General features: G+C 44.3%; 1 protein-coding gene across 1 annotated transcript in view; it reads left to right on the forward strand.

Annotated features, from left to right (window-relative positions):
• The window catches only part of LOC306914370 (NUAK family SNF1-like kinase 1), a 26,481-nt gene extending 15,781 nt beyond the window's left edge, over window positions 1-10,700 (forward strand). Inside the window, exons 4-7 of the mRNA XM_079491365.1 lie at window positions 1,917-1,982; window positions 7,238-7,357; window positions 7,477-7,609; window positions 8,405-10,700. Of these exons, the coding sequence (XP_079347491.1) occupies window positions 1,917-1,982; window positions 7,238-7,357; window positions 7,477-7,609; window positions 8,405-9,663 (1,578 nt within the window). The 3' untranslated portion in view covers window positions 9,664-10,700. The remainder of the gene's footprint in view (window positions 1-1,916; window positions 1,983-7,237; window positions 7,358-7,476; window positions 7,610-8,404) is intronic.
• The last annotated feature ends 3,741 nt before the right edge of the window (window positions 10,701-14,441 follow it).

Raw genomic sequence — 14,441 nt, forward strand, 5'->3', positions numbered from 1 at the left:
AACTTAGACTTATATTTAGACCAACAGGGTATTTCCGATTCCGATTCTCCCTTCCGTCAAAGTACCACATGAAATGTGTGTGGGATGTGGGTGCGGATTCCAGCTGGACATCACATGACTGTAAAAACCACTAGTGTGGTTCTGCGGCAGCCACTGAGGCAGGGAGGTGGACTGTGCATTTTCTCGTGTGCCCAGCTGGCTTCAAACGGTGTTCCAGAATAGAACATGAAAGCTTTGGCGTGAATGAATTATTTAAGATGCCTCTGAGGTATGCTGGACTCACGGAGGAAGTGTTTGGGCCTCAGGAAAAAGGAGGAACATTATTCAGAGCCAGGCTGTCTTGTTCCTATCCTTAAGGGTGACGTATACGTAGCTGCACAGCGGCATCGCACACCATAAATAGTGGATTAACGAGCTCACAACGCATTGCAGTGCGATGCACTGTGAGCTTGTGAATCCGATATTTTTTGTGTGGTGCGGACACCGCGGTGTGCAGCCAGGTATAAATCAGGCGGAGTGGAGGGAAAGGGGGGGAAGTGAACAGTTGTCTGCACTCTACACACACTGTGCACACACGGCGCATACCGCAGGCTTACATACATGTACAAAAGCATTTCTAAAGGTCGCGGGTCATTTCCTTCACTTGATAGATCTTGAGAGGGTGTAATTGGCGAAAGAAAGTGGACTGTTCCGGCTCATTAGCCACAAAGCTAGTATGTGAAACTGACAACTGAAGAAGATTCTCCCTGCATCATTCACTAGAATGTATGGGTGGTCCTTGCACCTACAGCAGTGGTCCTCAGACATTTCAATGTGGACCCCCATTTGAAAATATGTTATGTCACGGACACCCATATGAGACAATTTTAGTCAGATAAAATTGTGTGATACTGTAGAGAGGGATCAGTGGAGAGAGTGAAACCTATGATCTGAATAGTTCATTTTCGTTCTCTCATTGGCCTAACTTCTATCTGGTGAAATAACAGTGAATTAATTAATAATTTGTAGAAGAGACTATCAGGGCAAGTATGAGCAGCATAAGTAGTTAACATAGCATCACAATCTTTTTAAGCACAATCATTAAAACACTAGCCATGTTTTGTATGGAGAGTATAGTTTGCTGCCTTCAGGGTGGGTGGTGGTCAGGGTAAACTTGTATATCTGCTACTTTTTAAAAACATTGAAAATGTTTAGAAGATTTAGATTTATTTTTTTTTGACCATGAATCCTCTCTTCTCGAGGGGCCCTGGCACAACAACACATTTTCAGATGGGGGTCCGCAGCCAAATACATATCAATTTGGGGGTCCTTGGCTTGACTTGAACAGGTTTTAGAACCACTGACATTACATATCATTAGACCAACGTTGGCAACGTTGACGCAACGTGACCTGTGTTGCGTGTCGGTCCCTCTCCCTCCCTCCCCAGCTTGGATTCCTTTCTCTCTCTACTGTCCCTTTTGTTCTAAATAAAGCTAAAGATGACACTAGAGAGAGACATTCCTTCCCATCTGACCCACGTTGTTGCACTTCAGCGTTTCCTTCACAGCGTCATCAGGGAAGCAACAAGAGGCCCCCCTGGTACTTAGCGTCGCGCATAACGATTTGGTGCTGTCTGCAATGTTAAGACATTCAGACGCGGCTCTGGCCATGAAATCGGACAGGAATGTTAATGGTTATGAAAGAATAATTGACAAAAAATCTGGCCGCTGCAAAGATACCAAAAGCCTTTGATGAGAATAGCTAACGGAACACACAAGTCTGAGTTCATGCTGCATGCCATGCAGTCTTATTCATGCCAAGAGAAATGTGTCTGTAGTCTGTTACCGTAAAGTGGCACAATAAATAAACAAGAAAGAGAGATTCCGAGCAGGACTTGATGTCTTCTCTTCTGTGTGGGTTCTTTTTTTGTCTTCAGAATGGTGTTGTTCACCGAGACCTCAAACTAGAGAACATCCTTCTGGATGAAGAACTCAATGTCAAGGTAAGATGAACCATCATAACATTTAGATTGGTTGACGTCTTCATTGACAGAATCAAAATGCACAGACGTGTCAATTGCACACATTCGTCAAAAGGATAAACATAATACTGTATAAGAGAGCTTATTTCCATTATTTTCTTATTGGTGCAAGTGTGTGTGTGACTGTGTGTCTGTGTATGCATGCGTTTGCTTTGTGCATGCAGCCTGGGTCTGCATGTCATTTCCATAGAACATGAAGAGAAGCATGTTCTGGAAAAAAAAAAAAATGCTAGCATTGCATCTGGTAACCGGTAACCTCTGGCAACAGCTCCAACATAAAACGCAAACAAATCTCACATTCATGACATTGTACTGGAATTCAATACTAGCCCCAGAATAAGTTTAATGTGTTGTCGAGGCATGCACTCAGAACCGGCATTAAAAAAACACTGTGCCAGGTCCTATAACAAAACCCAGGGGTCATTCCTGGCCTTATTTGGTCATTCCACTCCTTATATGGGTACGATACAAGGCCCGGGGGGAATGCACGGAATCTAAAAGGCAATTGGGCCAATCGGGGGTGGGTTAATGTAAGTATGCTCCGTCTGTCCGTCAAAAGAAAACAGTGTGTGTGTGTGTGTGTGTGTGTGTGTGTGTGTGTGTGTGTGTGTGTGTGTGTGTGTGTGTGTGTGTGTGTGTGTGTGTGTGTGTGTGTGTGTGTGTGTGTGTGTGTGTGTGTGTGTGTGTGTGTGTGTGTGTGTGTGTGTGTGTGCCTGTGTGTATGCGTGCGTGTGTGCGTGCGTGCGCTTCTCTCGGCAGCTTCTTGTTCATTCCATGCCGGAGTCTTACCACAATTGCCTTTCACAGCACATACCACACCAGGAAATACTGTAGGACTAATAAGCCTCAGTGGAATTCAGGGATAATGTATATGCCTTCATGCTAGCAGAAAAGTGTCATGTAGGCCAATGGTTCTCAACCTGTGGGCCGGGACCCCCAGTGGGGTTGGGGTCCCCAGACGATTACTTTTGGGGGGGTCGGTCTGAAAAGCTTAGGAACACTTGATGTAGGCACTTAGGCTTTGTTCGGACTAACAGGCAAACTGTTTCTCAGATCTGATCTTTATGACTGACTTTCGCACATTATTTTCTTTATTTGCAAGTGATTAGATCGGATTTGTTTATTCAGACATCGTTGACCTATATCTGCATTGGTTGCTGTGGTAATGACGAAAGGACATGACGGTGTGAGTAATGTTTTGTGGTATGACAGTGTGTGTCACTCACTGAAAATAGCAAATCAACATTCTCACAAAGCGCTTCATCGAGGAAACTGTTTATGTGCCCAGAGTGAGACAGAAATCAGATTTCTTTTTAATCGCATTTCAACCCACAAAATAATGTGATTCAAATCTTATTACCGGAAATCAGTTGCCACGTACAGTATGTTCTTTTGCTGATCATCAGACTTGATAAAAGTCTGATTCGAATATGAACAGTGGTGGAAAAAGTCCAGAATTCATTTAAAGTACAAAGGTCAATCGAAATGTACGTAAAGTACCAAAAGTAGAAAGTACTCATCATGCAGAATGTCCCATTTTAAAGGTTTTCAAATATATAAAAATCTAGTAAAGTAAAAATACCTCAAAATTGTACTTGGGTACAGACAGTAGTACTTGAGTAAATGTATAGTTACTTAAACTTTGCACCAGTGAATATAAGGCCACAAATGTGATTTTCCTGCAGGAGACATTGGGCAGTATTATGCGTGTCTTAAGTACCAGGTCTTATGACTTAACTTAAGACCTGAGGCATGGTCAATGCTGTTTGGCCACTCAGAATAGCCAAATGGCATTGATCACGCCTCCAGGTCTTAAGTTAAGTAATAAGACCTGGTACTTAAGACACGCATAATACTGCCCATTATGTTAGTGTCAGACAGTGCCCTAGAATACAGACCATGACACCTGGCATTCAGTGCAGAGACATTGCGGGATGAAATGTTAAAGAAATAAAACTGATAAAAATGATTGGGTTTGAGAAGCTGCAGTGAAACAAACTGAAGGTCACATAGCAACTGGTATTTTTCTTTTATTCTTTTCTTTTTCTTTTTTTTTATATCCATGGAGGAGGTTGTGGTTTGGCTTTAAAGGGATAGTTCAGATTTGTTTTAACTTAAGCTGTATGAAATACTTGCCATTAATATAGTTGTTGCAACTGTATTAATTGATTGCCCGAGTCCCATGGTGGGAGTGCTGCTCTGGTTTTGGTGAAATATTAAGTAGTTCCGGTCATTTTGTGGGGGGCACAGGGGGCCACGCATTAAAAGTAATTGAATCCACAAAACTAACATCATTTGTATTGTTGACCTATGTCTAAAATATTAGATGCTTTTTTTTGTCCATATCACTACGCCCAAAAAATTGTTCCATGTGATAGAGGGGTAATATGCGCTAATATTGTAGAAATATGTCAACAATTCAAATGACGTTCGTTTTGTGAATTAATTTACTTTTACTGCGTGGCCTCCAGTGCCCCCCACAAAATGACCGGAACTACTTAATATTTCACCAAAACCAGAGCAGAACTCCCACCACGGGACTCAATCAATACAGTTGCAAGCACTATATTAATGGCAAGTATTTCATACAGCTTAAGTTCAAAAAATCTGAACTAACCCTTTAAATAACTTTCCTCTAGTCTACTGGGTAAAAAAGAAGAAGAAGACTGTACCTCATCTCAGAAACAAACACATTTCACCTAAACTCTATATACTTTGATCTGCAAACTCAGTATGCGTCACATTGTGAACAGTGTTGCCATGTCTGCTTATTATACGTGACTTTGGGATTTGTTTTTCTGTAAAGTCGCTTGTAAATATTGATAGTTTTTTATTTATTTATTTATTTGGATTGTTTTTAAAGTGCAGTTGCTTATTTGGGCTTGCTTCCAGTGGTTCTCAAACATGTTCAAGTCAAGGACCCCCAAATTAATGAATTTGTCCATGGACACTCTTTGATGAGAGTTGTGTTGCTAAGATGTTTCTAAAATAAAATGTTCCACTTTTTTTCCCCAAAGATTATTTTTGAAAATCGGCAGTACAATAGATTAGATCTGTAAATCTGCTATTTTCAAATATCCGATGCATATATGTCTGTGGCCTATAGTTGCTTCTTTTGGGCATGTTCTCATAGACCTGGTTGTTTATTTCTCTCACAAAACCTGGAAACACTGATTGTGAACTTGTAGATTTTCAATTTTTGCATAATGTCACCCCCCCAGAATAAGGATGCTGAGGCTCATGTGGTTAACAATAATATAATCATCATCATAAACAGAAACAATGGGTTATAAACATTCCTCATCAGAATATAAACCAGAGGTCTAATAATTCCTCCGCTCCAGGATTCTGTATACATTGCAAAACAATAGAGACAATAGAGATCCTATAGTCTGACAATAGCCAGTAAAATTCTCAACCAAGTGCAGAGGAATTATATGATTAAGGGAAAGTGATTGTTGTGCTATGAATGTGTGCACACATGTACAGTTATGTGTGTGTACAGTTATGTGTGTGTAAAGTTATGCGTGTACAGGCATTCTGGCCTAGAAGAATGTCTCACCCAAGAATCCAAGAGCGGTGGAATGAGTGGCTGAATCTCATGCGGGCTTAACTCTGGTCGGCTGACTGGCGCTGGTGCCAGGGAAGAATTTACACTGCACGACACACAAACACACACACACATGCACGCAGACCGCACGCACGCACGCACGCACGCACGCACGCACGCACGCACGCACGCACGCACGCACGCACGCGCACACACTATTATACAAGGCTACTCCTAGGTGTAGCGAAGAAGGGGAGGCTGTCTTGTTGAACCACACAACTCTTCTACTTCCACTTGGCTCATTCTACTTCAGTAATCATAGTCACCTTACATAAATACACCATCAACACACATGAGTTGTATATATTACATTGTCAACCTCCGTCCGCGAGGTACCTCACAGAACCGCCACTGCTCTTGAACATGCCTCTCTGTTACATGGAAATAAAGCTGTCATGTGTCTGGTACTGTCAACACCTCAGGGGGGGGGGGATGATAGTGTGCGAGCGTGCGTGTTAATAATCACTTCAGATAGAGTCAGTCGGCCTCGGTCCAGAGTTGACTGACTGCCTGTGGCTCTGGCAGCCTGGAGTGGCTGTGCCATTACATGACAGTTTGTTGGCCTGTGGTTGGCCTCACACGGACATGGCCCCAAGTCTCTCCCCTCACTCACACATGGCCCCTTGTCTCTCCCCTCACTCACACATGGCCCAAGACTCTCCCCTCACTCACACATGGCCCCAAGTCTCTCCCCTCACTCAAACATGACCCAAGTCTCTCCCCTCACTCACACAGACATGGCCCCAAGTCTCTCCCCTCACTCACACACAGCCCCAAGTCTCTCCCCTCACTCACACATGGCCCCAAGTCTCTCCCCTCACTCACACACAGCCCCAAGTCTCTCCCCTCACTCACACACAGCCCCAAGTCTCTCCCCTCACTCACACATGGCCCCAAGTCTCTCCCCTCACTCACACACAGCCCCAAGTCTCTCCCCTCACTCACACATGGCCCCAAGTCTCTCCCCTCACTCACACGGACATGACCCAAGCTGACCACACCGTCTATTTTTGGGCCCTTTTGACCCGTTAAGACCTATATGAGGCTGATGAATAGCCAACGCAAACATCTAAAATGACAGATGCTTTCCCAGTTTGAATGGGTTAAAATGAACTGCTTTGGATTCTTGTTGGTTTTATTCTTGCCATATGGTTTGTGGTGTATACTCACTGAAAAGGAATCTGCACTATGGTACTTTTGTTTATGTTTGTTATGTGTCACGTGTGTGCATGTATGGGCACTTGTGCCCATACATGTGTGTGTGTGTGTGCGTGTGCGTGTGCGTGTGTGTGTGTGTGTGTGTGTGTGTGTGTGTGTGTGTGTGTGTGTGTGTTACAGTGAGCGACTAATTAGGCCATTATATCAGGACCTCTCCTAGCAGTAGACATGTAGTCTGGATTGGTTTCTGCATTTCAGAAAGTGCCAGTTGATAGGCTATTCCATTTAATCATGTAAATCATGAATTTTTATCTCCCTCTCTCTCCCTTCCTCCCTCTCTCTCTCTCTCCCTTCCTCCCTCTCTCTCTCTCTCCCTTCCTCCCTCTCTCTCTCTCTCTCTCTCTCTCTCCCTCCCTCTCTCTCTCTCTCTCTGGCTCTTGTTCTGCAGCTGGCTGACTTTGGCCTTTCCAACCACTTCCAAAAAGACGCTTTGTTGCAGACCTACTGTGGAAGCCCGCTCTATGCCTCTCCCGAGATCGTCAAAGGACTGCCCTACCAGGGCCCAGAGGTGTGTGCCGCTTCATTCCCACTCATACAGCCAGAGCAGTGGCATTCAATCACAAGCCAAATATCTATACCACAGCATTCATTTGCAAATGTTTGTTTGTGTGTTTGTGTGTGTGGTAGGTGGACTGCTGGGCACTAGGAGTGTTGCTCTACGCCCTGGTGTATGGCAGTATGCCTTTTGATGGTGCCTGCCATGCAACCCTGACAGAGCAGATCAGCCAAGGCCGCTACCGCAGGCCCAACCCCCCCTCAGGTACGCCCATATATTACAGTGGTTCCCAAAAGAAACATTTGATGTCTCAGGTGAAAAGAAGCTGCTTGGACTCCTCATGCATAGAAGGAAGCATGAGGTCAGTCCGTTGCTCTCCCCAGGTTGGCAGAGGGAATGTAGTGTCCAGGATTACATGATCTCAAAATCTTGAAATGTGAGAACTACTGATTTAGAAGGCATTTGTAGAATCGGCCTCAGGCCTCAATGGATTAACTACTTAAGTTCTAAAGACGTCAAATAAAACCGTAGGAGGCCTAGGACGTCTACAGACGTCTTAAGGCGGTTAGAATTGTATATTGATTAATGTAGGCCCTAAGCTACATGTGGCTGTTTTGGATGATTTAGATATGTGATCTGTGGCTTGCAGTTCTGGTTCACGGACCTGGGGTCATTTTTGCCTTAAGCAAGTCCACTGAGAATGGAAGGCATGGCAGAAGCTACAATAATTAATTCATTGATAGCTGGCTCCAGTGTGTTAAAATAGCACAGTGGTGCCATCTCATCGACATCTGGCCCATGATTCGTATTGCCTGTTTGCCTGTTGATGTTCCAGGTGTTAATATTTTTATTCTGACCTGATCTGTTCATTTTATTGACTAGACTAAAAGACTAAGGTTTTTGATATTTAGTCGACTAAGATTGACTAAGACTAAACAATTTCAGATGACTAAATCACTAAACCTAAATGGTGTGTTATTCAAAAGAATAAGACTAAGACTAAATCAGAATTTGCTGTAAAAATGAACACTGCTGATCTGTAAACTCCGCCCCCTCCAGATGCCTGTGCTCTTATCGACTGGTTGTTGACGGTGCGCGCGGAGGAGCGGGCCACGGTGGAGGACGTGGCCAACCACTGGTGGGTCAACTGGGGCTACGAGGAGAGCGTGTGCGACTGCCCCGCGTCCCCGCACCAGGACTGCCCCTCGCCCCTGCTGGCCCGCTACATCGACTGGCAGAACCGGGTCGCCGCCACCAGCAGCTTGACGGTCGACCCCGCCCGTCCGTCCTCCGCCGGCTCTGTCCCCGCCGCTCATCCCTTCTACTTCAGCTTCCCCCTGAAGGGCGACCGCGGCGGAGGAGGGAGGGTGCGTGGCGCGGTGGGGCCCAGCCTGAGGAAGTCGCGCAAGGAGAACGCCATTCCCCAGACCGCGGCGCGGGGCCCTTCCGGCACGGTTTGCGCCAGCACGGCTCCCGTAACTGCTGCCGCTGGGTCTGCCAGAAGCTCCAGTGCGGAGAGGAAGAAACCTAAAGGCATCCTGAAGCCCCAGAGGAGTTTTGACTCTGCTTTTCCAAAACCCAACACAGAAAAACCTCCCTCTCCGTCACATAAGGGCCCTCTTCAGCCTTACAACCCGCACGCACTCCCCGATGTCCTGGCCACGACCCTCCTGCTGCCGCCCTCCGCTTTCAGCCAGCCGTCTTCCAAGATGCCCAAGAAAGGGATCCTGAAGAACCTGTACGGAGGGGAGTCGGGGTACGCCTCTGCTCCGGAGAGGGGGGCCTCTCGGTTGACTACACGAGGCGGCGAGGGTTCTGGCGACCTGTGCGACTACAAGCTGAACACTTCCCTTCTCAGAGCCGACGACAACCCCACCATGTGCACAGAGGCGGTAAGGAGACGGAAGGGCATTCTGAAACGCAACGGCAAGTTCTCTCGCAGTCTGGACCTCCCCGACGACATTCAGCTGTCGTCTTTGTCGGCCCCCATCGTGTTCCCCGAGGCGCTTCAGCGGCTCCTCCAGGGAGCTCCTTTGGGGAGTGGCGGTTGTACGGAAGGGGGCTTTAGTCGGCCGCCTAGCGTGGTGAGCGAGGACAGCCTCTTCTCCTCCGACTCTTTTGACCTGCTGGATCTCAGCGTCCAATCGCGACGCAGGATTTTCTCTCGCAGCATGAGGCGAAGTGCCTGCAGCTCCGAAGAGGACTTGGAGGGACTGGGAGTGGAGGCAGACGGCGTGGAGTTAGGCAGGGCTCGGCAGTGGGACACAGATGGGGATGGAGCCGTCTCACTGGAGGGGTTTAAGGACATGCTAAGATAGGCCTATATTAATGGATGTGACATTATGGATGTGAATGTCAGCACTTCAACAACGGTTCTGTCTCAGAGATGATACAACTATGCCTGGTATGAGACATGTGTCTGTGGTAATCCACAACACCTCCCTGGAAAAGGTTTTTTTGGGACCTTATATTTCCAATATGCATCTCAAGTACTATGTTGGACTGCAATGAATTGTCTGCCATCAATGAAAGCACTATATTTTTTGGAACACTTTACTGTCAGTATTAAGTGAAACATTTACACTATTCTGCACATCTTAGCACAAGAAGACCACACATAAAGCAAATATACTGTAAACATATTTATTTGATGTATGGTCAAACACCACATAGTGGTGTAATCACAAAATTTTACATATCATGTCATCGAGTCAGTTTAATGAAATTGCATTGCTTGTGTATGAGTGTATGACCTCACCTGCACATGAGGTCCTATGTTTTGATAGCTTTATGACAGATTTATGTGTTTGATAATATTTTGAGAGTGTAACTGAAATGGGTTAAGTCTGTCTGTGGGGTGAAGTATCAACAAGAGCTTGTGACTAAATAATAACTACATTGTATCCATCGGAACACAGGTTCTTTTTAACCATTCCCTGAAAAGTAACAGTTTTTGCCTGACAGCAACGCTATGATGGTGTCATTGTGAATCAATCTCTGTACAGTATAATGCACCATGTCAAAAGTGATGTTAAACTAACATACATACACAGTGCCTGCTATGTTGGGACTATGAATACATTCAACTGTAAATGTGGTATTTCACTACATCACCGAGTGTTGTACTCAGTGTGCACTGCAGTATTGAATACGTAATTTGCTCCATTGCGCCAACAGACAAGGTGTGATTGGCAGGTGGATCACATTGCTTTCAACTTAACCCCATTAATGCTGTTGTGGATTTTTGCATAGGTGGTTTGGGTACATTAATGTGGTTATAACTACAGTATGCCATTGTGTGTCTGTCATTTTCATTGTAATGAATGTATGCAATGAATTCTTTTGCCATTTTGAGTACTTCCATCTGAAAATAAATTATGTGAATCTGGATCTCTTGTGTTACTCTTTCTGGCTTTGTGGACAGAAATAGCTGACGCTAAAATAGCATAGTATTATAGATGAGATAGGAACTTGACAGATTTGTGTTTCTGGCACGCTAATCCATTCACACAGATGTCAAATGTTGCTAAAAATAAGTACAAAGAATTGAGAGAAAACATGGAAAGTAACATGTCAGGAGCTAAGCACATTCTAGAGATACAAATGAGTTTTAAAAACAATAACGGCCATTATAAAGCACCAAGCACTCTGAACGACATGGCATTTCTTTAGACAAATTACTGTTCTTTTCCAAATATTTCTCATTCTGCACAGTTAAGAGGTACTTTCCTGTTTTTTGGTCCCAAATATGAACAGCAAACGAATATGGCATTAGTGTTTATGACATGCCAACCGCTATCCATTTGATAAACTCCAGGGCCATGCAGTCTCATAAACAAAGAGCCACATTTACTCATGCTTTCATTGACTCTAAAAGCATCTGAAGAACCACCCCAACAGAATCAAAAGGTCAGAAATACTTTAGTGAGCATGAATAATGGGCCGCTTTCATTCAGTGTAGCCTCTCAGTGGTTTATACTGTCAAATGAATGTTAATCAGAAGTGGACATATGTTTTCAATCATTTACATTGTAACCTATCCAGGAATTTCTTTTCCAGGAATTCAGGCTATATTGTCCCCATTGTGTGTGTGTGTGTGTGTGTGTGTGTGTGTGTGTGTGTGTGTGTGTGTGTGTGTGTGTGTGCGTGCGTGCGTGCGTGCGTGCGTGCGTGCGTGCGTGCGTGCGTGCGTGCGTGTGTGTGTGTGTGGGGGGTGGGGTGCGTGCGTATATGCATGTGTGCTTGTCTGCATGTGTGAGTTTCCACCTGACCATTCACGTGCAGGTCAAAGGGCTTTTGCATGCCACTGAAAATCTAAACATCTATCTACACTTTGCCACAGCCGAAAAACAACATCTTTTTCCACCATTGTTTCCATTGTTGACTTTGAAGGAATTCTCCTCTAAACAGCGCTCTCATATCCTGTAGTGCTCCTTCTAACTTAATGGACTGAGCCTCTGATGAAACAAATGAAAGCTTACCACCGGCTCTTGTTTACATTTGAGTAGACAAGTCTGGCATGGACAGCTTTATACCAGTGGTTCTCAAAGTGAGGTCCGTGGAGGTTCCAGGGGGTCAATGGAAGATACACTAGTAGTATTAAGTTACAACAAATCTTTTCAAAAGGGGGTCTGCGACCTAATACAGTAAGTATCAGTTTGGGGGTAAGCTTATCTGCTTGTAATGCTTTTGCTCTGTTTGTGTATAGTGTACTTCCTGTTACAAAAGATAATTGAATTACATTATATATTGTCCATGGCTGGTGGAATTCAATTAATAATAATTATACTTTACTTAGTTAAATGGTGGCATAGCTCTGAATGAACTCCCAACATTCATCTGTTAGTTGAACATCAGAGCAGAGGAACAATAAGGAACAATCATGACATTTCATCTCTTGGTTTGAGATTGGACAGTCGGGGTTCGATTCCCTGGTCGGGTCATACCAAGGTCTATGAAAATGGGAGCGAATGCCTCAGAGTTGGCACTGTGCGTCCATCAAGGGTCGGATTGGGGGTAAGTCACTGTGACATATCGTGTATTATAGCGTCATGTCCAGGGATGAAGGTCTTGTTTGGGAGAAGTACTTGTACACGAAGCTGCCTCACTCTACAATGTCTACACTGTAAACAGGATATCGGCTCTGGACCTATGGATCGGCAACGCTCACTTGTTTTGAAAAGTTCAATTGCCTTACAACTGTTGTTCCCAAAGTTATTTTAATTAATGTTTACACCACGTATGCATTACAGACAGAAGGGGGGCATACAGAATTTAGACTATTTGCTGCTCAGTCACAATGTCTATATGCAGAGCAAAACACAGAAACATTTGCTAACACTGTAGGCTACTATTTCAGTTAACATGGGCTTAAAGCTGCCTATGAGGAATTGTACTTGGGAAGGGGACACAGCGGGGTTATATAAATTCCAGCTCAGTGTTGCCAAAAAATAAAAGACACATTTATAGTAATTTACATATTTTCCAGGTACAAACAGTTCCAGACCCACAGGAACGCACCCACCCAGCCACCCACCCACACACACACACACATAGCTCCGTAAGGGAGTGAGAAAGTTCTGTTGTATGAACAAAACCTACCCAGACTTTTATTTGCCTTGGGTTTCTTGAGCCTAATTTGTGCAAGACAAGGCTCCAGACTTCCCAAACTGGTCAGGCTACTACTTGGCCTCACTCACGAACCCACCTCACCCCTGCACATTTTGATAGGCTGGAATGGTTTAGGGTTGACGACAGAGTACAGCCCCTTGCAATGGGTCTGGTCTTCAAGATTCGATACAACACAAAGATACCCGTGTAGTGTACCTGTCTAAATACGTCCTTAATGTCAACAAAGTACACACTCACAACACCAAAGGGAGTTCAACAAACCACATGCACCCCAGATGCGGCTCAAACAAGATATTAAATAAATTTTGCTCCTATGCCACTAAAATGTGGAATGCTCTACCAACAACCATTAAGACATGTATTCCCTTGACTCCTTCAAAACCGCTCTGAATGAGCTATATGGATGGCTGCAATTTGAAACTGGCCCCCATAAATAAAGTCTGAGTCCCCACCCCTTTTTCCTCTGTACATGTTTTCCTTTTTTTTTAATTATTATAAAGTATATTTATTGGTTTTAACAAATTTAAAGACAACAAACAGACATTACACAACAAGAACATAATAACAAACAACAAAAGAAAAGAAAGAAAAGAAAAACAGCTCAGGCACAACACTATTATAAATAAAAAGATTGAATATACAAAGACATGGCAAGGACAATGAACCATAATGACAATAAGTGGCTCTTGAATTTTTATAGACTCCCATTCAGGAAATACATCCATACAGTATATAAATACATATATTAAAAAATCACACCCGTGTGAACTGAGTGGTGTAAGGTCTCATATAGCCTGATCAGCTGTGGTCTGACGTAATGTCTGACGTAATGAAATCACACCCGGGTGAACTGGGTGACCGTGTAAGGTCTCATATAGCCTGATCAGCTGTGGTCTGACGTAATGTCTGACGTAATGAAATCACACCCGGGTGAACTGGGTGACCGTGGCAACCATGCTCATTTTTTGAGCACAGACAGACAGACAGACAGACTAACAAAGCCAGTTGTAGGAGTGGTTTACACCACTCAAAAAGGCAGACAATACAGTTATCACAGGCACCAAATCATTACAATAAGAGCAGACCCATGCATACTCCACTCAAAGGCAGCAACCGCCCCCCCCCCCCCCTCCAGGCGGCAGGGCCACCGCCCCAAGAAGCGGCCCCGGCGCAACGCATCGAGACCCCTGCCCGGGCGACATGTTTTCCTTTTTTACTGTCTTTATATGATGATTTCCTGTTTTCTTTTTTTTAAGAAGTGTATATTTGTCTTTAAATATTCTGATGAATTGAAAATGGTGGACTCTTATGTAAACAAGTTGTGTGCTTTTCATGGTGTCGTCCAAAAGTAACTGATTTTCTTTTCAATCAATCAATCAATCAATTAATCAATCAATCAATCAATCAATCAATCAATCAATCAATTTGGGGGTGTTACCCCCTGTAGTGGCAGCAGAATATTCTA

This window comes from Electrona antarctica (genome assembly GCF_951216825.1).
Source record: "Electrona antarctica genome assembly, chromosome: 2".
Taxonomy (NCBI): Eukaryota; Metazoa; Chordata; class Actinopteri; order Myctophiformes; family Myctophidae; genus Electrona; species Electrona antarctica.